Source organism: Danio rerio, chromosome 8 (assembly GCF_052040795.2).
Source record: "Danio rerio strain M-AB ecotype USA chromosome 8, GRCz13ab, whole genome shotgun sequence".
Lineage (NCBI taxonomy): Eukaryota > Metazoa > Chordata > Actinopteri > Cypriniformes > Danionidae > Danio > Danio rerio.
In genome coordinates, this window is record NC_141028.1 from 15,297,286 (window position 1) to 15,324,755 (window position 27,470).

At 34.7% G+C, this 27,470-nt stretch overlaps 1 protein-coding gene and 1 long non-coding RNA gene across 2 annotated transcripts in view; one reads left to right on the forward strand and one right to left on the reverse strand.

Moving 5' to 3' along the window:
* Positions 1-7,767, reverse strand: part of LOC141375586 (uncharacterized) — an 18,689-nt gene extending 10,922 nt beyond the window's left edge. Inside the window, exons 1-4 of the long non-coding RNA XR_015497699.1 lie at positions 7,615-7,767; positions 7,372-7,467; positions 5,453-5,609; positions 4,033-4,141 (exon numbers count right to left, since the gene is read on the reverse strand). This is a non-coding gene — a long non-coding RNA (uncharacterized LOC141375586). The remainder of the gene's footprint in view (positions 1-4,032; positions 4,142-5,452; positions 5,610-7,371; positions 7,468-7,614) is intronic.
* Positions 1-26,942, forward strand: part of jak3 (Janus kinase 3 (a protein tyrosine kinase, leukocyte)) — a 27,252-nt gene extending 310 nt beyond the window's left edge. Inside the window, exons 2-24 of the mRNA XM_087264360.1 lie at positions 2,874-3,078; positions 4,673-4,790; positions 5,250-5,367; positions 5,479-5,624; positions 7,224-7,524; positions 8,538-8,663; positions 8,912-9,066; positions 11,562-11,673; positions 12,384-12,564; positions 13,179-13,303; positions 13,868-13,999; positions 15,877-15,964; positions 16,189-16,313; positions 18,575-18,698; positions 19,183-19,331; positions 21,346-21,496; positions 22,159-22,292; positions 22,526-22,715; positions 22,798-22,922; positions 23,042-23,214; positions 23,750-23,867; positions 25,792-25,905; positions 26,201-26,942. Coding sequence (XP_087120486.1) covers positions 2,892-3,078; positions 4,673-4,790; positions 5,250-5,367; positions 5,479-5,624; positions 7,224-7,524; positions 8,538-8,663; positions 8,912-9,066; positions 11,562-11,673; positions 12,384-12,564; positions 13,179-13,303; positions 13,868-13,999; positions 15,877-15,964; positions 16,189-16,313; positions 18,575-18,698; positions 19,183-19,331; positions 21,346-21,496; positions 22,159-22,292; positions 22,526-22,715; positions 22,798-22,922; positions 23,042-23,214; positions 23,750-23,867; positions 25,792-25,905; positions 26,201-26,320 — 3,312 coding nt within the window. The 5' untranslated portion in view covers positions 2,874-2,891 and the 3' untranslated portion in view covers positions 26,321-26,942. The remainder of the gene's footprint in view (positions 1-2,873; positions 3,079-4,672; positions 4,791-5,249; positions 5,368-5,478; positions 5,625-7,223; positions 7,525-8,537; positions 8,664-8,911; positions 9,067-11,561; positions 11,674-12,383; positions 12,565-13,178; positions 13,304-13,867; positions 14,000-15,876; positions 15,965-16,188; positions 16,314-18,574; positions 18,699-19,182; positions 19,332-21,345; positions 21,497-22,158; positions 22,293-22,525; positions 22,716-22,797; positions 22,923-23,041; positions 23,215-23,749; positions 23,868-25,791; positions 25,906-26,200) is intronic.
* Positions 26,943-27,470: the final 528 nt, after the last annotated feature.

The following is a 27,470-nucleotide window of genomic DNA, read 5'->3' on the forward strand; positions in this document are numbered from 1 at the left end:
GATTATTATTCATGTCTGTGTTTCTGTATTATAACATTTGAGTACAACATCTGACAGCCGATGGAAACAGAAACCAAACTAACGTTTAAATCCTTGATATATATATATTTATATATATTATATACTTTACTTTTGATGGCTTATTGTTTTGAATCTCTTGGAAAACACCCATAAAGTTGTTTGTTAGGGAAAGTACAGCTTATAACATGTGAACGATGAGTTCACTTCTATGAAGGGTTTGACCACCCTAGTTCCAAGAACTGCTATTAATGTTAATGCACTGCTTTCCCGAACAATATGTTGATGTTTCTTGAAATCAAATTACTTACAGTAGCTCTCGGGTTCTGATTGACTCACTGTATTTGTAAATAAATATTGTAATAATAATAATAATAACTAAATTGGTCTTTTAGTGTGCTCTTTTGATTTGATAAATGGCTTTTGGGATGCCCAGCAGTAACATTCCTTATTTAGGATGTGAGATGAAGTGGAAATGTCATTTTAACAGTGTTCAGTATGTTTTTGTTAATGCTGAAAGAGCTTTAAATATAATAATAGAACAGATAATAACATAGCAATAATAAGATAATAGCCAAATAGAAGATTGTAGTTTGTTTATTTGAATTTGAATCCCTTTGGGATCAAAATATTTTTTTTAAACAGATATTCTCATTAGCATTATTTTAATAATGACCTACTTCGATGCTAATTCTAGTAGTAATAGTTCATTCTGCTCACCAAGACATTTATAATCAAAAATGCAATACAAACATTAAAAAATCTGCACTAATGTTTTAATTTAAGATAACCATTTTCTCTGTCAATACATTTTTTTTATGTAATTCTCTCTTGTGATTCTTAGCTGAAATTTTATTATCATTACTCCAGTCTTCGGTGTCACACACTCAAAAAAAAAATAAATGTTTAACTTGTTCAAACGACTTACTTAAAATGAGCTGAAACAACACAATTCTTGAGAGTTCATAGGGACAACTTAATTTTTTTTATGTTCAATCCACATGAATTTGTTAAAAGTGTAAACTTAATCGATTTGTGTTGGGAAAACATGAATAAATTGTGTGGAACCCTGCATTTTTTCAGTGCATTATTCTTCAGAAATGTTCTAACATGTCGACACCAATAGCCTAGTGGTTAAGTGTGCTGACACATAGCACTAAGGTGCTCACAGCAACCCGAGTTTGATTCCCAGCTTGAGGGCCTTTGCCGTTCTTTTCCTGCCAAATCTTTCCTGTCTGTAATCTCCACTATCCAATCCAAATAAAGTTGAAAAGCTCCTAAAAAAGTGTGTGTGTGTGTGTGTGTGTGTTTATATATATATACACACACAGTTGAAGCCAGATTTATTAGCCCCCCTGAATTATTAGCCGTTTATTTTTTTCCCCAATTTCTGTTTAACGGCATTTCTAAACATAATAGTTTTAATAACTCATCTCTAATAACTGATTTATTTTATCTTTGCCATGATGACAGAAAATAATATTTGACAATATTAGTATTATTTAGTAATATTTGACCGTATTTATTTTTCTAAATAACAGTTTTTAGCATAACACAACTATTAAAGTTGTTAGTTCAATTGGACTGAGGACATCAGGGTTTTTGCATTTTAAAATGTTTTAAATAATGAACAAAAATCTGAGAACCAAATGAATGACATATTCCTTTACAGAACAACTTACAGAAATCAACCATCAATGCATTTTACATATTATTGGGGTGAAATATTTTTTTTGTTCACTGTATTTATGTTTTTATTTCTGGGACAGATAATGTCCGTTTCTGGTAGAATGCCCCCTTAATAAAACATCTCAGGACACGTGAAACAGGTTTAAAGATACAATAAAAGTTCTGGGTAACACTTTATTTTGATGGTCCCTTTAAGTATACTGTCTGCTTAATAACAATTGATATTGCTGCTAAACAGACATTTAACTGACTATAAGAACTTTGCAAGTACATGTCAACTTACACTAACCCCAACCTAAGAGTCTAATTGTAATCTAATGAGAATTAGTTGGTATGTAGATGCAATGTAACTTAAATTCAGCAAACAGACCATCAAAAAAAGTGTGATCAAGCTCTGCTGTTATTTTGAATTTATTATTAACGAATTCATCCTAAAAAGTAAAATGTTTGTACAAAAAAGTTTAAAAATTTGTTCAATAATTGGAAAATAATGACAAATATTATTAATGATTGAGCACTAACGATGACGGATTGTGGCAGAGCAGCAAATCTGTATATTAGAAGGTTATCTGAAGAATCATGACACTGGAAGACTGGAGTAATGAAGCTGCAAAATCAGCAATTAATCACTTTAATAAATTACATTAAAAAAGATTCACATAAACAGTCATTTTGAACTGAAATTATATTTCAAAAAAGATTTGTTTGTTATTGTAATTATAATCAAATTAATTCAGCCTTGGAGAGTAGAAGAGAAACAACAATATAAATAGCAAAGCCTAATGTTTCTACTCTTTTGACTGGTTGCTGCACTAATATAGGGATAATTCACCCAAATCTGACAATTTACTCATTATTTACTCTTTATAAAGTGTTTCCAAACCTTCATGGGTTTCTTTATTCTGCTGAACACAAATGAAAAAAATTTGAAGAAAGCTAAAATCTGTAACCATTGACTTCCATAGTAGCAAAAACAAATTCAATGGAAGTCAATGGTTACAGGTTTCCAACCTTCTTTAAAATGAATTCATTTGTGTTTAACAGTAGAAAAAAAACTTAAAAGTTTGAAACAAGTAAAGGGTGAGAAAAGAATTTTCCTTTTTGGGTGAACTGTCCCTTTAAGAAAGATGAATGCCAAAATATTGCAGTTCTTTTCCTTCGATCAGAGATTTTGAGAAAAGACCATGAGTGAAGAGGAAGAGGTGCCGTTGATGAAGAGTGAACGGGCCGGCAGTCAGCGGTCCAGCTGTGACTCAGCCCTGCAGGTGCATCTGTACTACAGTCCCAGTTTAAACTCAGAGACCACCTTCAGCATACCCACCGGACATGTGACAGCTGAGAGCGTGTGTGTGCTCGCTGCTAAAGCCAGTGGTGAGACACTAACACATTTAAACTAAAGTCACCAATAATCAGATATGAGTGTAAAGGTCTTCTGCTTTTAAGTGTACTCTATAACTTTCTCATCCATTTCCCTTGATGATATCTACAACGCTTTAAAATGCCCAGACATTATTGATAACATTTATGTGGTCAAGCACTAGTTTTGGGTGTAATTAGTTACAAATAGGGCTGGGCGATTAATCGAAAAGCAATCAAAATCGACTTATTATCAATCTAATTTTTCCAATTTCAAATTTTTTCAATTACTCTTGTGTGGAGTCACGTGACCCTGTATGTTGATGGCTGATTTATACTTCTACGTCGAACAAATGGATATGGTCCGTCACAGCCTTCACATAGTCGCATAACGGCGCACCTTTAAAAAAACTAACTACACGTTGCACGTTTACACTACATTGACGATGAAGCTACCCCAGAAAAGCCTTGAGACGGCATATCTTCCATTACAATAAAATTATTATTTACATTAAAATATTTGTTTACCAAAGATTCAAGAAATGGACTGTTTTGTGTTTATGTATTTTATGGGAGATACTGCTTGTTTTCTACTTTTAAAATGAAAAACACAATAATAATAATACTTGTTTTTATAATTAATTATTATTATTTTTTTTTTATTTTGTTTGCAAAAGTTCAAGTTATTTATTTTTAAGAAAAAGTAGCTGTTTGTTTTAGGCAATGTGTGTTTTAATTTCAGTTGTTGATCGCTGAAGTAAATAGTAATAGATAGTAGATAGCTTGTGTTTCCTTCAATTATTTAAAATAAGACTGTATCCCAATATACATTTCAGGAGAGTGCGAATTATGTAGCCAGAGATATGTATCTGCTTATGGCAGCATTTCGTCTTTGAAACGAAAACTACGGGCCGGTATGACGCCGCTGCCGGTTTCTCTTTCTTTTCTTGCTATTAGCTGATTGCTTACCTCTGTGTGGACGGCTTTTTCGCTGTTACCAGTTTGCCCAGTAGCTCCCCACATATGTTGGTGGACTTGAGACGCAGAGAGGATTTGACCGTGACGATGGGATTCGAATCTGGCAAAAAAAAAGGTTAACATAAAATAACAGTGTGAGAACATGGTAAGAACTGACAACACGGTAAATATCTTTTTCTGGATTGCTTTTGAAAACACTGTCGGTTGGGTTCAGGGAAGAAGATAGCAGCAGCAGTGAACGTACATAAGAACAGCAGGCGTGAATGACTGCGAGAAACCTGAGATCTGAAAAAGCGTACACAGCGGCCTATGCTCCATTCGTGAAAACAAAAACTGCAAAAAACGTAGCTCTTGGAATGTATTTCTCGATCTCCAGAAATGTATATAGGGGTACGTAATCCGAATGAGCCTGGGTTGCAACATTGAATGGAATCGAATTGAATCAAAAGCTTGTGAATCGAAACTGAATGAATCAAAACCCCAGCCATAGAGGTTACATTTATCAAGACGATTGCACATGCTTAAAAAAAATGAATGAAATAATCTGCTCATGTGTTTTGTGTTTCTAATCTTAAAATGTCATTATTATGCACCAACTGTATTAAGATTAATTGAATATTTGTATTTTCAGGAATTCTTCCTGTGTATCACAACCTCTTTGCTTTGGCATCAGAGGATCTTTCATACTGGTATCCACCAAATCATCTGTTTAAGAGTGAGGAGCCCGTCAAAGTTTACTATAGAGTGAGGTAAAAAAATATATATATATAGCAATAACTACAAACAGATTACCAGGACTGATTATTTTGGGTGTTTCATCATTATCATAACTTGCAAATGTCTGCCAATTATTTCTTAAACCTGATCATAAATAATAGTTTCATTTAAAACTACATCGTAAAACTACTCATATGTTTTAGAATTATACTGAAAGAGTAAAATATTCATAAACTTTTAATTTTAAAGGCAATATGCAAAGGAAATAACAAGTTTTAAGTCTTTAATAAGTTTTGTTTAAAACCAAATGTATTTTTGGAAACTGCTAGCCATGCTGTTATTGTTGAACTATATCATTTTATAACTGCTAATAATTAATAATACACATTCACATTGATTTTTAGAGTGCAAATAAAGTTAGAAAGTAAAATGTGTGTTTGAATTAACAAATGAAATTAGATGATTGTAAAGCTTTTGTGTGTATGTTTAAGGTTTTTCTTCTCAAGCTGGTTTGGTCAAGAGTCGAGAGCATCGTACCGCTTTAGCCTCAGCAAGGGACGAATCTTTGCTGTGCTGGACTATGCTGTCATTGACTATGTTTTTGCTCAAGTAATAACTATTATATGTAACTATTACTATTAGATTTAAATCATTATAAAAAGGTAGCATAAGTTTCTGATTTAAAATCATTTACCTTACGGAGAAGTTTTCCTGTTTCAGTCCCGCAGTGATTTTGTGACTGGATGTGGTGGGATTTCTCCTGCATTGAGTTTGCAGCAGGAATGTTTAGGTTTGGCAGTGCTGGATCTGTGGCGTTTGGCCAAAGAGAGAAACCAGAGCCTTGCAGAGATCTGCAATACAACAAGGTATGTTACAACAACAACATTTAGAACATCTTATAAACACTCATCGGCCACTTTATTAGGTACCACTTTATTAAGTGCAACTGCTGGCATATTTCTAATTAGCCAATCACATGGCAGCAACTCAATGCATTTAGTTACGTAGACATGGTCAAGTCGATCTGCTGCAGTTCAAATCGAGCATGAGAACGGGAAAGAAAGGTGATTTAAGTGACTTTGAATGTAGCATGGTTGTTGATGGCAGACGGGCTGGTCTGAGTATTTCAGAAACTGCTGATCTACTGGGATTTTCACTCACAACAATCTCTAGGGTTTACAGAGAATGGCCTGAAAAAGATCAAATATCCATTTGAGCGGCAGTTCTGGGGGCGCAAATGTCTTGTTATTGCCAGAGGTCAGAGGAGGATGGCCAGATTGGTTCTTCTAACTGGTAGAAGGCAACAGTAACTCAAATAACCACTCGGTACAACTGAGGTATGATGAAGAGCATCTCTGAAAGCAGAACATGTCCAACCTTAAGGCGGATAGGCTACAGCAGCAGAAGACCACATCGGATGCACCTCCTGTCAGCAAAGAACAGGAAACTGAGGCTACAATTCTCACAGGTTTACCAAAATTGGACAATAGAAAATTGGAAAAACATTGCCTGGTCTGATGAGTATCGATTTCTGCTGCAACATTCGAATGGTAGGGTCAAAATTTGACATCAATAACATAAAACCATGGATCCATTCTGCCTTGTATCAACGGTTCAGGCTAGTGGTTTTGATGTAATGGTGTTTAGGATATTTTCTTGGCACACTTTGGGCCCATTGTTATCAATTGAGCATCGTGTCAACGCCACAGCCTACCTGAGTATTGTTGCTGACCATGTCCATCCCTATATAACCACAGTGTATACATCTTCTGATGACTACTTCCAGCAGGATAACGCGCCATGTCATAAAGTATGAATCATCTCAGACTGGTTTCTTGAACATGGCAATGAGTTCACTGTATTCAAATGGCCTCAAAGTCACCATATATCAATCCAATAGAGCACTTTTGGGATGTGGTGGAATCGGAGATCCGCATATTGGAAGTGCAGCTGACAAATCTGCTGTTAATTAAGGCTGTTGTGAAGGCAAAAGAGGTTCCAACCCGGCACTAGTAATGTGTATCTAATAAAGTGGCCGGTGAGTGTATGTCTGTGTACGCATGTTATTTTGACATATGACCTAAATGTTAAATATTTTAAGATATAATAAATTGTATTACTTTTAAAATGATTAATTCATTATGATAGTTGGGTGAAACCTAGTGACTGTGTGCTAAGAATAGAAAAGTATAAACATTTAAAATGACTACTATTGTATTTTTGTCTAATCAAATGAAGCTTTTTTGGGGGCTATGAGAACTGTGAATTACATTAAAAATGCTTACGTGCAAAAAATAACAATAATTATATACAAATGATAATAATATAATTCATTACTACCTATTACCTATAGTATTTTGAGCCATTTTTCGTCTTTGACCTATTCAGTGATTCCATGTACGTTCAAAAAACAATTGAAATGTTTATGTTGCATTTACTTAACCACTGCAAAAACACAATTCCAGCTACAAGTCCTGCCTCCCGGAGACTCACCGACAGGACATCCAGCGCATGAACCGCCTGGCGCGATATCAGATCCGCAAAACACTGAAGCGCTTCCTGAAGAAGCTGGGCAAGTGCTCGGCTGGAGAGCGAAGCCTGAAGCTCAAGTACCTGATGAAGCTGAGTGAGCTGGAGCCGGATTATGGTTCAGAGAGCTTCCCCCTCCACCACTCCGGGTGGTTGGAACAGAGCGAGCAGCAGAGAGTTCTAGCCGTCAAAGTGTCCGGAGAGGGAGGCATTCAGATACAGAAAACAGACAGACAGGTAAGTTAAAGGCTGAAGAGCCAACACCGTGATGATATTTGGACAGCAGGCCCAAATGTTAATAAAGTAAACTAGATTTGAATGACTTACATTTCAGACATGGTATCCACAGATGTTTTGTTTGTTTTTGATCCACCAAAATAAAAAATAATAATAAAAACGTCGTGCAACAACACAGTAGCGCTATTCAGAGTTTTGAATGATTCATTTGTGTCATGATTCAGTGAACGAATCTTTCCGTTCATTGGATGATTCAATGATTCTCACACATGAAGGCACTCACTTGTTTTAACCTTCTGGGATTACCTGAAACTAGATTGTAAATTGATTAATTATTCACTGCATAGTGTTTAAAATCATAATCAACTTGTCTATGATGAATCTAAATCTGCATCTATAAAACTACATTCACTACCATTCAATTGTTTTGAGTAAGTATGAATTATAGATTCTAAACCAGGGGTATTCAAACTTGGTCCTGGAGAGCCGGTGTCCTGGAGAGTTTAGCTCCAAGTCCAACTTGCTTCAACACAACTGGCAGGAAGTTTCTAGCACATCTAGAGCTTCATAAGCTGGTTCAGATCTGTTTGATTTGGGTTGGAGCTAAACTCTCCAGGACACTGGAGCTCCAGGGCCGAGTTTGGACACCCGTGTTCTAAACAAATACCTGTATTCAGCTTCAAATTTAATAAAATTCACAGTATATTTCATTTTCTTGTTGCAAAAGATTTCTTTTTCAAATAAATGCATCAAATTATCGTGAAGAAGATGCGTCTTCCTCACAAATTATTAATATACTGTTGTTTTTAACGTTGATTATGCTATATATGCTGCTTGACTACCACATTAGCATATTACCATGTTTTCTGAAAGATCACAAGAGTCTAAACAATTAGGAGAACTCTTTCAAATGACAAACTAGAATCTCTTTGTTCCTAAAACTTTATAAAATATTATAAAGCATTATATAATACGAAATATATCGTTCAGCATTATTTTCTCTCTGCTTACAGGAATGGCAGACATTCTGTGACTTCCCCCAGATCATTGACATTAGCATTAAGCGTCTCTGTCAAGAGCAGATGCCTCTGGAAGGAAGGGTGGTCACACTCACGCGCCAGGATGACCAGTGCATGGAAGTGGCATTTATATTCATACATTCAAGAATGAACACATAAACTAAACTCATTATAATAGAAATTATGCTTTGGTTCTGATACTAACAGCAAAGAGTACTTTCCTTCCTAATGAGTTTATATCTCAACCATTTTTATTTTATAATGTGTGAAAGTATAATAAATTGAAGCTTGTTTTTTCCTCTTAATTCTACTTTGCATATCAGTTTGTTTTACTTTGTGCCTTTTCTGACTCTTTCTGTTAACAGGAGGCTGAGTTTCAAACCCTGACAGACGCCCTTTCCTTTGTATCTCTGGTTGATGGATATTTTAGACTGACCACAGATTCAACTCACTATTTCTGCGCAGAAGTGGCCCCACCAAGCCTGCTGGAGGACATACAGAATTACTGCCACGGCCCGATCACGTATTACACAATTTCACATTTAACTGTATTATCAAATTAGGAAATGATTTGGGACACATCCTAGTCCATTCCTGGTTTAGTACTTAGTAATAGTAGGCACTAATCAGGAGGTTCTCAATTCTCAAGGTGCTCTCTAAATATCCCCTAAAATGCTCTCATATGCAAAAGCAATATATGTACACAACCTAACCTAAGTCTTGTCATTGATGCCAGTTGTAAAAGCCACAAATAATAACTTGACTTCTAGTTGATCATTTGGAAAAGTGTCAGAAGGCAGATTTTTTCGATGGATCATCTGTTAAACTGCATCCCAATCATCACAAATACTGCAGAAGACCTATTGGAACCCACATGGACCCAAGATTTACACAGAAATCAGTCAAGTTTGTTGAAGGAAAAATCATGGTTTGGGGTTACATTCAGTATGAGGGTGTGTGAGAGATCTGCTGAGTGGATGTCAACATCCACAGCCTGAGGCATCAAGACAGTTGTGCTGCCCATTACATTACAAACCACAGGAGAGGGCAAATTCTTCAGCAGGATATTGCTCCTTCTAATACTTCAGCCTCCACATCAAAGCTCCTGAAAGCAAAGAATGTCAAGGTGTTCCAGGATTGGCCAGCCCAGTCACCAGAAATGAACATTATTGAACATGTCTGGGGTAAGATGCAGAAGAAGGCATTGAAGCTGAATCCAAAGGATCTTGATGAACTCTGGGAGTCCTGCAAGAACGCTTTCTTTGCTATTCCAGATGACTTTATCAATAAGTTATTTAAGTCATTGCAGTGATGTATGGATGCAGTCCTCCAAGCTCATGGGAGTCATACACAATATTAATTATTTTTCCACTGCACCATGACTTTATATTCTACACTGTACATTATTTCTGTTAAGTGAAAAGACTTTTGTCTAAGCAAAGTCAGACCCTACTGTCTTAATTAAATAATTAAAATTAAAGCATCATAAAGGATAATATTTCATTTTGGTAAAATAAGCATTATCTAGAGGCCTTTGCCTTTCATATAAGCAACTTCTGATACCAAATGATCAACATCAAACAGAAGGATATGTGACAAGACTTTTGTCAGGTAGTGTACATATATTACATTTCTATTCATGGAAAAAAAACTTAATCAACATATAGGTCAATATATGTCATATATTGCATTTCTCTATGAGCTCTGAACACATTTACCGATATAATAGATGATTTTTAATAAATGAAATATGATTTACATGTGACCCTGTACCACATTACCAGTCTTAGATATATTTTTGGTAATAATATGGGTCAAAATGAAAGATGGAACAAATCCTGATCATGTTCCATTAATAATATTTATATATTTTCTACTGTAAATATACTAACACTAATATTTAATTAGTAAAATGAATTGTTAAACCCTAACTTGCATAACTCTAAAGGCAATTTTCTCAATATTTAGATTTTTGTGATTTTTTTAAGATTGCAGATTTTCAAACAGTCGTATCTCAGCCACGTATCACCCAACAAACTGTACATCAATAGAAAAAGGATTTATTATTATTCTTCTTTCAGGTGATGTATAAATCTTAATTAAAATAAAAATGATGCTTATTTTATCTGAGGTTTATTCAATTCAATTCATTTTTATTTCTATACTTACACTTTTACAATGTAGATTGTGTCAAAGCAACTTAACATAGAAGTTCTAATAAATTGAAGCTGTGTCATTCCAGTTTTCAGAGTTCAGTTTAGTTCAGTTCAGTGTGGTTTGAATTTCACTGCTGAAAGTCCAAACACCGAAGAGCAAATCCATTAATGCGCAGCTTCACAAGTCCCAAGTTTTCCACAAGTTTGGCATTGCAGAGTCACATATTTAATATTAATCATCACTAGACATTTACTGAAAATATTGCAACAATCAAAGTGTTAATAATTAAACGTTTTACCATCCCTACCAGTTGCCTGAATTTGTTTATACGTTGTCCTAAAGCATGACTTATAGGGTATAGGAGCTCCTTGAGACTATTGCTAAGCAATAATTGTTCCTTTTAACTAAGGCTTTTTTGGGGAATCAAAAATGATCTGCTATGCCTTAACTCTCAATAAACTAGATCGGATACGATTGCAGCTGGAAGTTAGCAAGGATTTTTTTATATTATTAATTAAATTTCTCATTTATTGCATTTTATTAACATCTATCCCTATCCCAACCCTAAACCCAACTGTAATGTAAAACCAGTAGTTGTACCGAGTATTAATTATGCTATTTATTAAATTACCCAATAAATTTTATTTTTTAACGCCATCCCCCACCCCAACCCTAAACCCAACCGTCACATTATTGTAAAAATATTAATTATTGTTATACCATATCATAAAAAATGCTGCTATATTGATGTGCATATTACATTCCTGGCTGGCCACGTATCCGATCTACACTTTACCCAATAAACCCTACTTGTTTTTTATAGTGTAAATAATAAGCCAAATTTTGTTTTGTTTCCCAAAGGTCAGAATTTGCGGTGCACAAGCTTAAGAAAGCTGGAGGCAAGAATGGGATGTTTCTTTTACGCCACAGTCCCAAGGAATTTGACAAGTACTTCCTCACAGTTTGTATACAGGTATCAGTCTTGCTGGATTTGTACAGAACCAGGTTTTCAGTATCCACTAACACAGCATTACAAAAACAGCAGATGACTCATAACTAGGCCCACATGGAATCTGCGCGCGGAGAATCCCGCAGATTTTCTGCAGATTTCCACAGACTTTTAGCCCATCATTAATTCTGTTTATTTACTTGTGTAAATGTGTGTAAATCTATATTTATTCAGTTTTTAAATTAATTACAGTAATATTATTGACTAATATGAAAATGTTCATCTGATTTATGTACAATGCAGTTTGTACAGTAATTTTTTCTGTCTTTTAGTAGATATATTATATGAGAGACTTGTTTTGGTTAGCAAATAAAGTGAATCTAATTGGATTTGCATTTTAAACATTAAATAAAAGTTTCTAAATTATTATTTTTTATTTCACATATTAAGGTTTTACACCCAAAATAATTCTGCAGAAATCTGCAGATTTTTAACAAAATTCTCTGCAGAAATAGCAAAAAATGTCCAGCGATTCCGTCTGGCCCTACTCATAACTAAGCTTGAAATCCTATTCAATCTGATTCATGAAAAACTTCTCCCTGTACAGTATATCACTCACTAGTATCATTATGATATGAATTTTGAAACAGCTCCAGCATAATCTCAATTTAGTTCCTCAGACTGATAATGAAAGCTCCGGGGTTGTATATGTTAACTTCTGGCTGTTCCAACAGACTCCTTTGGGGATGGATTACAAGGACTGCCTGATAGAGAAAAATGAGAAGTTCAGTCTGGCTGGGATCCACAACTCATTCATCAATCTGAAACAGCTCATCGACTTCTATCAGCTCAGTACGCTATACGTTTCAGACATCCCTGTCACCCTGGGCAAGTGCTGCCCACCCAGAGCAAAAGGTAGAACATTTGCCTTTTATATCTTTACATTTGTCCTTTTATCTAAAGCAATTTACAATGAAATTAAATTTAATGCATTCTCTGGGCATTGAACCCACAACCTAGAGTTGCTTTTTAGTGTCTCAGGTATTTAAATCATACTAGTCTGATTTCTATGAGAATCTTGGGTCCATCCAGGTTCTTCTGCAGTATTTGTGATGATTGGGATGCAGTTCAACAGATGATTCAACGGAAAAATCTACTTTTTTTATACCTTTTAAAATTACTTTTCCAAATGATCAACTAGAAGTCAAGTTATTATTTGTTATTCAGAGTGATGTTTAATAGAGCAAGGGTTTCTTTCTTCTGGAAAAAGTCTTATATTTTTAAGATGTTAAGCCTTTAAATAGCACTTTAAGCTGAATACTATAGTATCTTGCAAACTAAATAGTAAAATAATATGTACCATTGGAAATTATCTATTAAAACTATTGTTTAAAAATGCTTCAAAGAACTTGAAATGTTTTAAAAAGTATTAATTAATTTCAAAGGAGGAATTTCGACCTCACTTGTACACCTTTAATCAAATTTATTTGCTTCAATAATCTTTTTAAGCTTTTTTTTCTTCGTTGCAGAGCTCACAAACATGATCATCATCCGTAACAGCAGTATGACTGAGATACCCAGTTCCCCCACCTTACAGAGACACAAACCAAGCCACATGCAGTTCCACATGATTAAACATGAGGACCTCATCTGGGTACATTTAAACACTGTTATAAATGATTGAAATATATTTTCATTTAGGTTATACATAGGCATCACCACCTGATGCGTGCATAGAACTTTATATTTATTTATTTATTTATTCATTAATTTAATTGTTTGTTTGTTTATTAATTCATTTAATTTTGCAGCCATTTGCAGTACTAAAAGCTGAAAAAACTCTTGCTTTTAAAGAAATAGTTCACCCAAAATATCTCATCATTTTATTCTCCCTCATGGGGTTTTAAGTCCCTTTATCAGTTTCTTTCTTCAGTTGAAGACAAAAGAAGATTTTATTTGAAGAATGATGCTTGTTTACACCTATCGACATCCATAGTAGGAAAAAATGACTATGAATGTCAATGGATGCCAGTTACCAGCATTTTTCAAAATATCTTCTTCTGTGTTCATCAGAAGAAAGAAACTCCAATAGACTTTGAACAAGTGAAGGGTGAGTAAATGATGGCAGAAGTTTCTTTTCTGGGTAAACTAATTTTTTAAGGAGCTGCTTTTAACCCTTTAACCCTACTCTAACTTCGTCATTTACGTCTTTTAACAGAGTGAAAGTTTAGGTCAAGGTTCCTTCACGCACATCTTTAGAGGTAGTAAAATAGACCAGAGGGATGGAGGAACACACTCCACCGAGGTCCTTCTGAAAGTCCTGGATGCAAATCATAAAAACTGCTGGGAGGTAGGTGTGTTTTTAAAACCAGAACATACAGTTGAAGTCAGAATTATTAGCCCCCCTTTGATTTTTGTTTTCTTTTTTTAATTATTTTCTCAAATGATGTTTAACAGAGCAAGGACATTTTCACAGTATGTCTGATAATATTTTTTCTTCTGGAGAAAGTCTTATTTGTTTTACTTCGGGTAGAATAAAAACAATTAAAAAATTTTTTAAATCCATTTTAAAGACAAAATGACTAGCCCTTTTAAGCTATATATATATATATATATATATATATATATATATATATATATATATATATATATATATATATATATATATATATATTTTTTTTTTTTTTTTTTTTTCAATAGTCTACTGAATAAATCATCATTATACAATAACTTGCCTAATTACCCTAACCTGCCTAGTTAACCTAATTAACCAAGTTAAGCATTTAGATGTAACTTTAAGCTGTATAGAAGTGTCTTGAAAAATATCTATTCAAATATTATTTACTGTCATCATGGCAAAGATAAAATAATTCTGACTGTGACTGTATGGTAGACACAGTTCTTTTTAATTTAACTTGACAATTTTCTGTTTTGGTTTAATTACCAAAAAATGCTGAGTTGCTGTAGAATATAATTGTGTTTAAAATGGACAAACCCAATTTGGGGTAATTTTTTTTATTCTTTAATAAAAAATATAAATATTTTTTTATTTTATTCTATACTCATGCATAACTGTAAAAATGTTGGGTTCCACACAAATCCCTTATGTTGTCCTAACACCAACTGATTAAGTTAACTTAATTATTTCTACAAATTTAAGTGTACTGAAAATAAAACAATTAAATTGTCACCAAAAATAAGAATTTTGTTTGCAAAAGGTCAGCAAAGGTATATGTTTCTTTATTTAACCAGAATAAAAACCCATTGAGATCAAGATCTCATTTACAAGGGTGACCTGGCCAAGAGGTCCACAGCACTCAACTAACGAATAAATAAATAAATATATAAATAATGAAATAAATAAAAAGTAAAGATAATATAAAAATACAGTCTAGTTATTCAGCTATACCACATTACAATATGTTAAAAACACATACATTGAGAAATGGACTGTTCTTTATTATAAAGGATAGAGCGAAATGACTTAATTAGGATGAGCTCAGATATTTTTAGTTCATTTAAGTCATTTTTTGAGTTAATTATGTGTTCTGTCAACCCAGCATTTTTTACGTAGTTTAATAAACGACACAGTTGAAGTCAGAATTATTAGCCTTCCGTTTAATTTTGTTCCCTGTTTTCTGTTTAACAAAGAGAGTTTTTTTCGGCACATTTCTAAACAATAGTTTTAATAACTCATCTCTAATAAATTATTTATTTTATCTTTGCCATGATGACAGTAAATAATGTCTTACTAGATATTTTACAAGACGCTTCTATACAGCTTAAAGTGACATTTAAAGGTTTAACTAGGCTAACTAGGCAGGTTAGGGTAATTAGGCAAGTTATTGTATAACGATGGCTTGTTTTGTAGACTATCAAAAAAAATTTGCTTAAAGGGGCTAATAATTTTGTCTTTAAAAATGTGTTCAAAAATTAAAAACTGCTTTTATTCTAGTCAAAATAAAACAAATAAAACTTTCTCCAGAAAAAAAAACAGACATACTGTGAAAATGTCTTTGTTCTGTTTAACATCATTTGGGAAATATTTAAAAAAAGAAAAAAAAAATCTAAATGAGGCTAATAATTCTGACTTTAACTGTATTTAAGAAAATGCCTCTAAATAAAAGTCAAAATGTTTAATATTGATGAGTAATTAACAAATGTGTATTTTTAAACTTAATTAAGTTTTTATCCATGTGAATAAATGTTTAATCTTCTTTTTTCTAGTCTCTTTTCGAGGCGGCCAGTTTGATGAGTCAAATCTCCCACAGGCACCTTCTTTTGGTGTATGGCATTAGTGTGCACAAATCCAAAAGTAAGTAACTTTAAAAGTCACAGAAAAGTATTCTGAAGAGGCACTCTTTCATAAATGTCTAAACACACAAGGATAAACCCTATAAAAGTCATTAAAAGTCTGTGTGACATCAGCTCTTTGAATGTTCTTGAACTCGAAGAGGGTCTGAAGTGTCGTTGGTGAAGCTGGTTGCCTGTCAAAGTGCCTGTGAATATAATCACGTGACTAAAGTGTGTTCCCCGCAGACATCATGGTGCAGGAGTTTGTGAAGCACGGCGCACTGGACCTGTACCTGAAGAGGAGCATGTGTGTCTCAGTCAGCTGGAAACTAGATGTGGCCAAACAACTGGCCTGTGCTCTTAACTTCCTGGTGAGAAACATTGATGCATGAAGAATTGAGGCAAAATAGTAAACATTATCAGGATCATATCTGCTAGTGGTGTAACAGATCACAAATCTCATGGCTCGATTAACGTCATGGTTTTTTAGTCACAGATCAGACCATTTATCGTATTGGCAAAAAAGTAGATGAGAGTGAGACAAATGTAATTTACTTTCCATTTATTAGAAAAACAGCACTGCAAGACACTTTTGGTTTTAAAAGTGAACTAGGAACAGAACTGGGAACCTGTAATTTTTTTTTTTTAAATAATCAAAATAAATTGTAAAATGTTCTGTGAAACATTGACTGTTATGGGGTTTATGCCGAAGCATGCTAATAGGACTTTTAATTTGCCAGTAACCTGGGTTAAGCGCTTCCGGCTAATTGAATCCCAATGCAAAATCCGGTGCGTTTAAGGTCTGTTTTCTTTAAAAATCAGGGATCTCCTTTAGCTGAGTGATATCCGATTTAAAATGGGTCTCAGATTGTACAAGAAGCACTGCATTAAATTACATTTCCCCCGCCATATATTTAAATATGAGCATTTATTTTACCCCAGTATATTCAATGAAGCTTCTGCGTTAGCCTGCCGATTCTGACAGGCGTGTGCGAGTAAACAGCTTTTTGTCTCCTTTTACGCTTGAGCAACTAAATAAATGCTAAAGTTTATTTAACTGAATCTATTTTAATGACATTACAACATCAATGCTGTATAAGGAACCGTATAAAATGGTAAACAGTTCACAATAACAGGTCACCGGAAGTGTATCAGCATGGGAACAGCACTAGCTGTGCATATACCCTATTACTACTGTTCCTGATAACGCTAAATGTGAAAATCTAGCAATATAATTTGTACAACCCATACAACCCATATTTATTTTTAGTCTAATTTTCAATACAGTATTTAGTTATTTACTCATAAAACTTCATGTTTCATTGCTTGACGGATCATTTTTAAAGAATTATTCAGTGGCATATTTTTGACGGCCACCTATTGGTTAAAAAATGTAATTGCGGCCTACAACTTTCACTTTTGAGCACATGACAGTGATTTTAATCTTTACAATAAACATCAGTGGTTTTATCTAAAATATAAATCGTTATTCCAGTACTTCTGTGCTATTTAACCTTTTGAAACTTCATAACTAACTCCAAAGACTAAAGACTCAATCTCTTTCTTGATTGAATTCAGCAATTCCAAGGATTGATAAACGTATGCAAATCACCATCATTCATAATTTATGTTGCGTGGGTGTTGAGATCTCGATCTTTAAATTATTAATCGTGCAGCTTACACTGAATGCATCTATGACAGAAAACACCTTTAATGACCTAAGAAACCCACCACATCCCGAATAATCTACCACAACAGCTTCTGGCATCATTATATTTTACAGGAAAGCCTAAATGCTTTCATTTGAATAGTGTGAGAGGCAATCTCTCTGTGATCGTTACAAATTTAGGATTTATCTATCAGTAAAAAAAAAAAGTATTAATCTGCAGGTCACGTGTGTTCCGAACCGTGGGTTGCTATCCATTTGAATAGCGGATCAACCATGATCCATTACACCCCAGTCAGTGTTAATAATGCTTTACTCACACATTTTGAAGGATACAGAGTACAATCTTATATATTTTTCATGTTTTAGCTTACTAAAAATTTTGTTTTTAAGGGACATTAGTAAGTCTCAGGTGTCCCCAAAATGTGTCTTTTAATTTCTACCTCAAAATACTTGGAAGACGTATTTCACTTTGCTGTAGTTTACCCTTTTTGGGTAGATCTAAAACAACCCGTTTTGGTTTGTCTTTGAAATGGAGGTCAAGATCATCCCTTTTTTCCATATCGTGATAGACTTCCTATGGTTCTGAAATGAGAAAAAAAATGTAGAGCAGTGCATGATTTCATCGTTTGAGAACCGTTTTGATTCCTGGAAGATGGATGTTGCCTTCAATGTATTTATTATATTATTGATAAAAAAGGTCACATTGTAATAACTTATACATTTCACTGTGTAAATCAGCAATTTGAAAGTCTTTATGGTTTTAATACCTTTGAATTTTGATCAATTTAATGCATTCCTGCTGCAATCAAATATTCCAGGTGGAGAGGATCCCACTGTTAAAAATGCTGAATTTAATAGATCATTCTGATAGACTTTCATATTGAGTATCTGATGCATCCCAGCCTCCGTTTTAATAGTTCAGCAGTAGCTAAAGGTAATTGTTCTTTTATCTGTCGTGCACAGGAGGAGAAGAATATTGCACATGGGAATATTTGTGCAAAGAATCTGCTGTTGGTCCGAGAGGGCGACTCACCCTTCATTAAACTGAGTGACCCTGGCGTCAGCATGTCCTTGCTGGGCAAAGATGGTAATTATATTAGAACATCTATTTGAATATAAAAATAAACATAACATCCCAGCAAACAATTGTGTTAATTAGGCATCTAATAGACATCTAAATGTAGACAGCTTGGCTAAAACAAGGCTAAACTTTGGCTGTCAGTGAAAATCTTATAGACATCTAAGAATAGCCACTATAAACACTAGAATAGTCGTCAAATAGACAGATTACACAGATTTTTTTATGTGTAGTCATTCATTTCTTTTTATTTGATAGACTAGATTTGGCCTATTCTTAAACATCTAGTAGATTTTCTCTGTCAGCTCAAATTTAGCCTTGTTTTAGGCAAGATGACTATGTTTAGACGTCTATTAGACATCTTTTAAAAACAAAAAATGCTTGCTGGGTTGCACTTTTAAACCCATAGTTTAATTGTTTAGCTCTCGTTAGAGATTATCTTACACCATAAGGTGATTATACTGTATTAAGAAACACATTTCTGTGAACGCAGTGGTGTTGGACCGAATCCCATGGGTGGCCCCAGAAGTTCTGGATACACTTGAGATTGAACTGGAGTGTGACAAGTGGAGCTTTGGGACAACGCTGTGGGAGATTTTCAATGGTGGAGAAGCTCCATTACAGGGCCTGGACCTCATGCAGGTACAAACACCACACAAAACATAATGCAGTTAACAATGCAGGTCAAAAGTTTTTTATACTGTACACCCTACAGTATATATAAGTCCTTAACTTTTTTTTTTACTGTAATGTGCATCTTTTGTAAAGCAGCTTTGAAATGGTAATTATTATGTGAGAAGTGCTATACAAATAAACCTGAATTGAATTGAACATGAATACAGATATCATTAGCGGAGCATTAGTCATTCTAGATAAAGATCACACCACATGTTTTTAAGAGGTAGTTCACCATAAAATGAAAATTGTGTCAAAAATTACTCACCCTCACATAATTTAATTTCCTTGAAAAGGTTCATCTTCTGAACATAAATTACGACAACTTAGATGGAATCAGAGAGCTCCCTCATCCTCCATTTAACGTATTTATATATTTGTGCTACACAAAAGTGTTCTTGGAGCTAGGGCTGTGTGATTAATCACAATTGAATTGCATTCGCGATTTGAAACGTTGCGATTAGCTAATCGCAAAGGGAAATATATATGTTTTATATAATTTCCCCCATCCAGAGCAAATGCGTGACTGCCGTCCGTATGTGATAGTCTTGTTAGCCAATTGCGTGACCGCAACCAAACTTTGTAAAAACCCCACAATAAAAACAAACAAGCAGGAAAGCGAAGACGAGTGACAAGTGCAGGATGATGGCATTTACTGCTTCAGAAGCATTAATAGACTAATTAATATCAAAGAAAAGCAGGACATCGATAGCATGGGAATATTTTGGTTTCAAAGTCACAGATACCAAAGAAAACCAGGTAATTTGTAAGAATTATTGCCACAGCACAAGGAAAAACAACAACCAGCACCTAAAAAAGCACCAAGGCGGCTACATGATGAGTGTCTTGCTAAAATTTTAACTGAAAGTATTGCCAGTGACACTTAATCTAGTAGCTAGCAACAGCAAAGAACAATTTCAGAGTTGTTTCAGCCATGTTAGTTTGCGGAGTGTTCTGTATTTTTATAATTATTATGTATTTGTTTGTATAATAAGCTACACAATCTCCCTAATTTGAGTTAAACTTGTTTAAAGAGAGGTAATGTCATTTTATTTGTGTTTACTGTTTGCTACAGAGAAAAATGAGTGTTTCATTACTGAATATTTAAAAACAAATTTGAAAAAAAATGTTTAGGGAAGTGCGAGGCAGTGGTGCAGTAGGTAGTGCTGTCGCCTCAAAGCAAGAAGGTCGCTGGTTCGAACCTCGGCTCAGTTGGCGTTTCTGTATGTTCTCCTGCCTTTGCGTGGGTTTCCTCCAGGTGCTCCGGTTTCTCCCACAGTCCAAAGACATGCGGTACAGGTGAATTGGGTAGGCTAAATTGTCCGTAGTGTATAAGTGTGTGTGAATGTGTGTGTGGATGTTTCCCAGAGATGGGTTGCGGCTGGAAGGGCATCCGCTCCGTAAAAACTTGCAGGATAAGTTGGCAGTTTGTTCTGCTGTGGTGACCCCAGATTAATAAAGAGATTAAGCCGACAAGAAAATGAATGAATAAATGTTTAGGTAAGTTAGTATCCTTTCAGTTCCTTTTTTAACTAACTCACACTGCATTTTAGCAGCAAGAAGCTACCAATTATACAGAATATTAAGCTGAAGATTGACTGCAAAATTTAATCACAAATCAAATCGAAATCGCATTATCTGTCAAAAAATTGCAATTAGATATTTTCCACAAATCACACAGCCCTACTTGGAGCTTTGTATAATTACAGATAAACCTCTTAAGTCACATCGAATGTTTTGACAATGCTTTTGGATCCTTTTCTGATCGTTGCTGTCTATGGAGTTTGAGAGAGCTCTCAGATTTCATCTAAAATATCTTAATTTGTGTTGTGAACATGAACAAATGTCTCCGAAATGTCTTTGAGGTGAGTACTTACCACCAGAATCTGAATTTTTGTGTTAACTAATCCTTTAAAAATGAAAGAGTTATGCATACTGTATATTTAGGCAACGTGCCAACACTATGGTATTGTGTCTCCAGAAGCTGCAGTTTTATGAGAACTTCTCGAACCTTCCAACGCTGGAGTGGACTGAACTGGCTGAGCTGATCTCTCACTGTATGCAGTACCAGCCTGAGCTCAGACCGTCCTGCAGGAGCATCATCCGACAGCTGAACAGCCTCATCACTTCAGGTAACACAATGTTATTATGTGTAACTGCTGATTTCCCTGTTTGAGTTTTATAGTCAGTTAGCGCCCTCTTGAGGAAGAACATGTACAGATCGCTTCTTTCATAAACAGTTTAACCTTTTAAAACTGGTGAATAGAGGGGTTGACTTTTTAATTTAACAAATATCAGTTATACATTATTGTTAGTAGTAGTAATATTAATAATAATAATAACATTTTATAAGTTCAATTAATCATTGTTTGTAATTAATATTTGGCATACCTACTGAAAAAAAGCTTAAACTAGCATAGGCTGGTTGGCTGGTTTTAGCTGGTTGACCAGTCTAGTTTTAAAGGGGTTTTGGCCATTTCCAGCCTGGTCTTAGCTGGTCAGGCTGGGAGTTGACCAGCTAAAACCAGCTTGACTATCTGGATTTAGCTGATCTTTTTCCAGCCTGACCAGCTAAGACCAGGCTGGAAATGGCCAAACTCAAAACCAAAACTGGTCAACCAGCTAAAACTAGCCAACCAGCCTAGGCTGATTTAAGCTGTTTTTTTCCAGCAGGGAAGTAAATGTAATGTAAGTTCAGTAAGTTTCAATGATATATTCAATAAGATTACTGAATAAAGTTTTGGCCTAAAACATTTGTGAATCTCATGGTCGTTCAAATGTTTTCCTTCTGTAGATTATGAGATTCTTCATGCGACTGACACACTGCCTGAAAGCAATGGCTTCTGGAAGAAACTGAACATATTCAAAAAGCAACAGGAGGATGTTTTTGAGGAGAGATACCTGCGATTCATCTCTGTTCTGGGAAAGGTACAACAAAAACAAAACAAACACGATTATATTTTGACCCATAGAGGGCACTGTTGTACATTTATCAACAATGCAGCACAGCCCCTATGTTTGTGTCATCTTTTACAGTCTATGGTTTGTACGGTTTTTAACGTACTTGGTTGGCTACTTGATTTAAAATATAATGCACCGTGCTAATATGAATAGAAGAATAAAAAATAAAGACTTGAATGTGTGTTTAAATGTGTGTTTAGGGTAACTTTGGCAGTGTTGAGCTTTGCCGTTATGATCCGTGGGGTGATAACACTGGAGAACTGGTGGCTGTGAAGGAACTTCAGTCTAACAAGCAAGCCACAATGGCAGATTTCCAGAGAGAAATCCAGACCATCAGCTCCCTGCACTGTGACTACATTGTCAAATACAAGGGCATCTGCTACAGCACAGGTTGGACTATCTTTAATGATTCCCGAACAATCTCCAAGCATTACCATCTACCCATCTCCCTTTATTCTTCATCTCCTCACAGGTCGGCTGAGCACTAAACTGGTGATGGAGTATCTTCCATACGGCAGTCTCATTGGTTATATGGAGAAACACAGACAGAATGTGGGCAATCGCAAACTATTGCTATTTGCCTCGCAGATATGTAAGGTACGAGCATGATAAACTAGTGCGTTCTGTTTTTGAGAAGATAATTTGACACATTTGGGTCTTGTGTATTTGCATACATAACTTCACAGATTAACCATAATTGTAACATTCTTTTGTAGGGAATGGAGTACCTGCAAAGCATGCGTTACGTTCACCGTGATCTAGCTGCTCGCAATATTCTAGTCGCCAGCGACAATCTGGTCAAAATTGCAGATTTCGGACTGACCAAGATCATCCCGGTGGATAAAGAGTACTATCGTGTCACACAGCCAGGAGAAAGTCCTGTTTTCTGGTGATTCTTACATCAAACATTCACACAGACAAAACTTTACCTGTCTGATTAGTATGCATGTCACTTACGTAACTACTCAACAAGTGATAAAAGGCAGATAGGAGTGTAAAGTTCTGACAATGCCCAAATGAAAGAACACTGACAAGCAGATCCATAATAAGAAACTGCCCAGAGTGGCTTAAATAAATAAATAAATAAATAAATATATATATATATATATATATATATATATATATATATATATATATATATATATATATATATATATATATATATATATATATATATATATATATATGTACAACTAATCGATGTGTTCTGATGGTGTAATCCAGAGGTGTAAAGTAACTAATTACAAATACTCAAATTACTGTAATTGATTAGTTTTTCTCAGGAATTGTAATTTAATATAAATCATTCATTTATTTTAAAATTTATTTTAATATTTAATATAATATAATTTACTAAGTAGTTTTAAAAATGTCTACTTTTACTTTCCCTTGAGTCCAGTTTAATGTTTTGTTTTTCTCTTTAGGTATGCACCTGAATCCATCTCAGAACTGAAATTCTCCCACAAGTCAGATGTGTGGAGTTTTGGCATTGTTTTACATGAGCTCTTTTCTTACTGCGACATCAGTCAAAACCCCAAAAAGGTGAGAGAATCAAGTATGTCTTTGTGCCAAAACTAAACAATTGGAACAAACTTTTTTGATGACCAGCGACTGTGGCTAGTTGATTTCCAACATTACTAGCCACTCGCCTTTTTCACTAGTCACAATTTTATTGTTGGGAAAATATATTTTACACACATAAATATGACTTTGACATGCTAAAATTACTTGATTTAGATTTTGTGTTATCTCCACATGCCTCCATTTTAGTTTTTGTGTGTTGTGTATGAGCTTGCTCAATAATCATGAGCAAATGGGTCAGGGTTTCATAGTATTACAACTAGATTGTATTTCACATAATTTGCACAGCTCAAAATGAAGGATTTAGCTAATTTATCTCTGACCACACCAGACATAAACAATTAATTATTTCTTAGCCACAAATTTAAAATGTGTCAAAACAAGCAAAATATAGCTGTATACCATACTTTTATTTAACAAAACATATGCACAGTAATCTGCCTTGGCTAAAGGTCCCAGATCGCCAGTTACACAAATGTGACATTAACGTAATCTCCTATTAAAGATATGTTATTGTAAAAAATGATAATTAAACCATATTTAAGCAGATAAAAAAACATACCGTGTGATAATGAAAGGATGATCACGCACACGGTTAACGTTAGACCCATAAATAATCTTTTCAAAAAGAATGGTTAAAGCAAAAGCAGCTGGCGCTGCTTACAATAAGTAAACTCTGGAAATCTTGAAAGCAGCAAGACTGTGGGTGCATGAGCATAACTTTTTGTCCAGTCTATTTGAAAGAGAACCGATCGTATCAGTTGTGTTTCTAGACACAGTTGCTTCTCGAAAGGAAACAGGAGCGCGCAGGTGTTATAAACAGTCGCGCACATCACCTCAGCTGTTAGCGCGAGTGATCATCCTCTTATTCGGTATTCACCTACTTTGCTTGCGCGGAGTTGCGAACGCAATTATTTTTGTCAGTCGTGTTGCTTCTCAATTCTAAGATCGCCTTTGCATGCATATTGGACCATCCTTACTGTCAAACCCTACTTTTAAAATTTATTATCTGGCAAAATTATTTTCAACCAGCCAAAGTGGCTAATGGTAGTGTCTGCTGAAATCTACCCGCATTTGGCGGGTTGGCGGGTGTTAATGTAAAGCCCTGTTTGTAACCCCGTAACATTAAACCAATCATATTTGTCATGAGATTAATACATAATTTGAAAGCTGTAAAAGTTTTTCCAATGATGTACAGTTTGTTAGGATAGAACAATACTTGAAAATCTGGAATCTGAGAGTTCCAAAAAGCTAAATATTGAGAACATCACCTTTATAGTTGTGTAAATTGAGGTTTAGCGATGCATTAAACTTATTAAAATTTAGTTTTGATTTACTCTAGAAAATGTCTACCATGGAACATGATCTCTACATAGTATTATAATGATTTTTGGCATAAATCTATAATTTATAAATCTATAATAATTTCTTTTTGGAGTCCAAAGTCATGCACCTTAGATGAGTTCAGTAAGCTAAATTGGCCCTAGTGTATGTTTGGGTGTGCATGCAAGAGTGTGTGAGGGTTTCCCAGTGCTGGCTTGCGTCTGGAAAGGCATCTGCTGCGTAAAAAAATATGCTGATTAAGTTGGCGGTTCATTCCGCTGTGTCGACCTCTAATTAATAAACGAACTAAGCCAAAAATAAAATATATGAATAAGCGTGTTTTATTTTTTAGCGCTATTATCAAAAATATACCCATGCACCTTCAGGCTGATTTTGTGGTCCAGGGTCACAATCCTTACTCTGAACTTTAGCTGACTATTTTAAACTTAAATAAAAACAAAAAATAATGATTCATCAGTTATTATGATTCAATGAAGGTTGTTTAATTTTTTTTCATGTGTTAACTTTATAAACCTTGTGTATTGCAAATCATTTCATGCAGTTGTGCATCCAGAAGATTGGCAGATATGTCCATAGTCCATCCATGGCCATCCATCTCCTCACTCTTCTCAAGAATAACTGGAGATTACCTGCTCCAGCTCAGTGTCCACTAAAGGTGAAAATAGATTTAATTGTGTATTTATACAGTGCATATCAACATTTCAGAACAACCTATACATTTTGATTTCAAAGCTTTATGATAATTTAAAGTTATCAAAATAGCACAGTTGCACAGTAAAACTGGTAATGCAGTTCCTTAAAGCTGAAAGTATTGAAATAATGGAATGGCCAGCCCAGCGTCCTGTCTAAACCTGCTTGAAAATCTCAAGTTGAAAAACTTCAGAAGTGTTTTTCACTATAATTTCATGTTAGTAACTAATGTTTAACAAAAACATTTTTATTTTTTGCAGGTGCACAGTATTATGATGCAGTGCTGGGAATTCAACAGTGAGAACAGGCCGAGCTTCTCCTCTTTAAAGGATCTGATTGAGAATAGCCTGTTAGATGAAAGAGAGGGATGTAAAGGGTAAACTCAGAGTTAACTTCAGCAGATCAGTTAATTTCATATATATATATATATATATATATATATATATATATATATATATATATATATATATATATATATATTTGATTTTTATACAACTCTTTTAAGATATCCCCTTGCAGTATTTTTTTAGGGTTATTTCCATATTAATAATGTAAAACTTGAAACCAGAAAACTGTTACAGGAGAACAGTTACTGTTTGTATATCAGCAGTTTAATTTCTTTACATTGCACTTGGTGATGTAAGGCTTGGATGCATAGAAAGCCATTTTACGAAGCTGTCTGCACACTGTTCTTGAGCTAAAGGCATGAATTTTGAAAGTCTGTCTTGGATTATATATAGCCTACTACTTCATAGTTGCTGTTGTTTGCAATTGCTTCAGCTTTATTGTTAACTTGGATCAATTTAAATGTACTTCAATGGTCTCATTGCATGCCTTGAGCTCCTGAGAGCAACCCATTTTTTCACAAATGTTTGTAGAAGCAGTCTGTATTGCTACTGTATGTGCTTGATTTTATACATCTGATGGCATGGAAGTGATTGTATATCATATATTGTATATTAAAACTATGTTAGCTGCATCATGTTAATGCAGCACTGTGAATGATTTTGTGGGCCATTATTTATTTAAACTCATTTTATGGCACATATTTTTTCTTTTGAGCTACACCTACAGTATTTTTAGCAAAACATTCAGGGTTAATAGGCATATGTGACAAATGTTTTACAATATCAATCCACTAATAGAAATATACACAGGCCACTTTATAAGGTACACCTGTCCAACTGCTCGTTAACGCACATTTTGAATCAGCCAATCAAATGGCAGTGACTCAGTGCTTTCAGGCATGTAGACATGGTCAAGACAATCTGCTACAGTTCAAACCAAGCATCAGAATGGGTAAGAAAGGTGATTTAAATGACTCTTGGGTTAACAGAGAATGGTCTGAAATAAAGACAGTATACAGCGAGGGGCAGTTCTGTGGCTGAAATGCCTTGTTGATGCCAAAGAGAATGGCCTGCAACGAGGATTTTTGCAGATTTTCTGTGGGTCATTGTACAAAAATGTAACTACAGAAGAGTCAAACTTTAAATAGGAAAAGTATTAAAACTCTTTGAATTATGCTAAGCT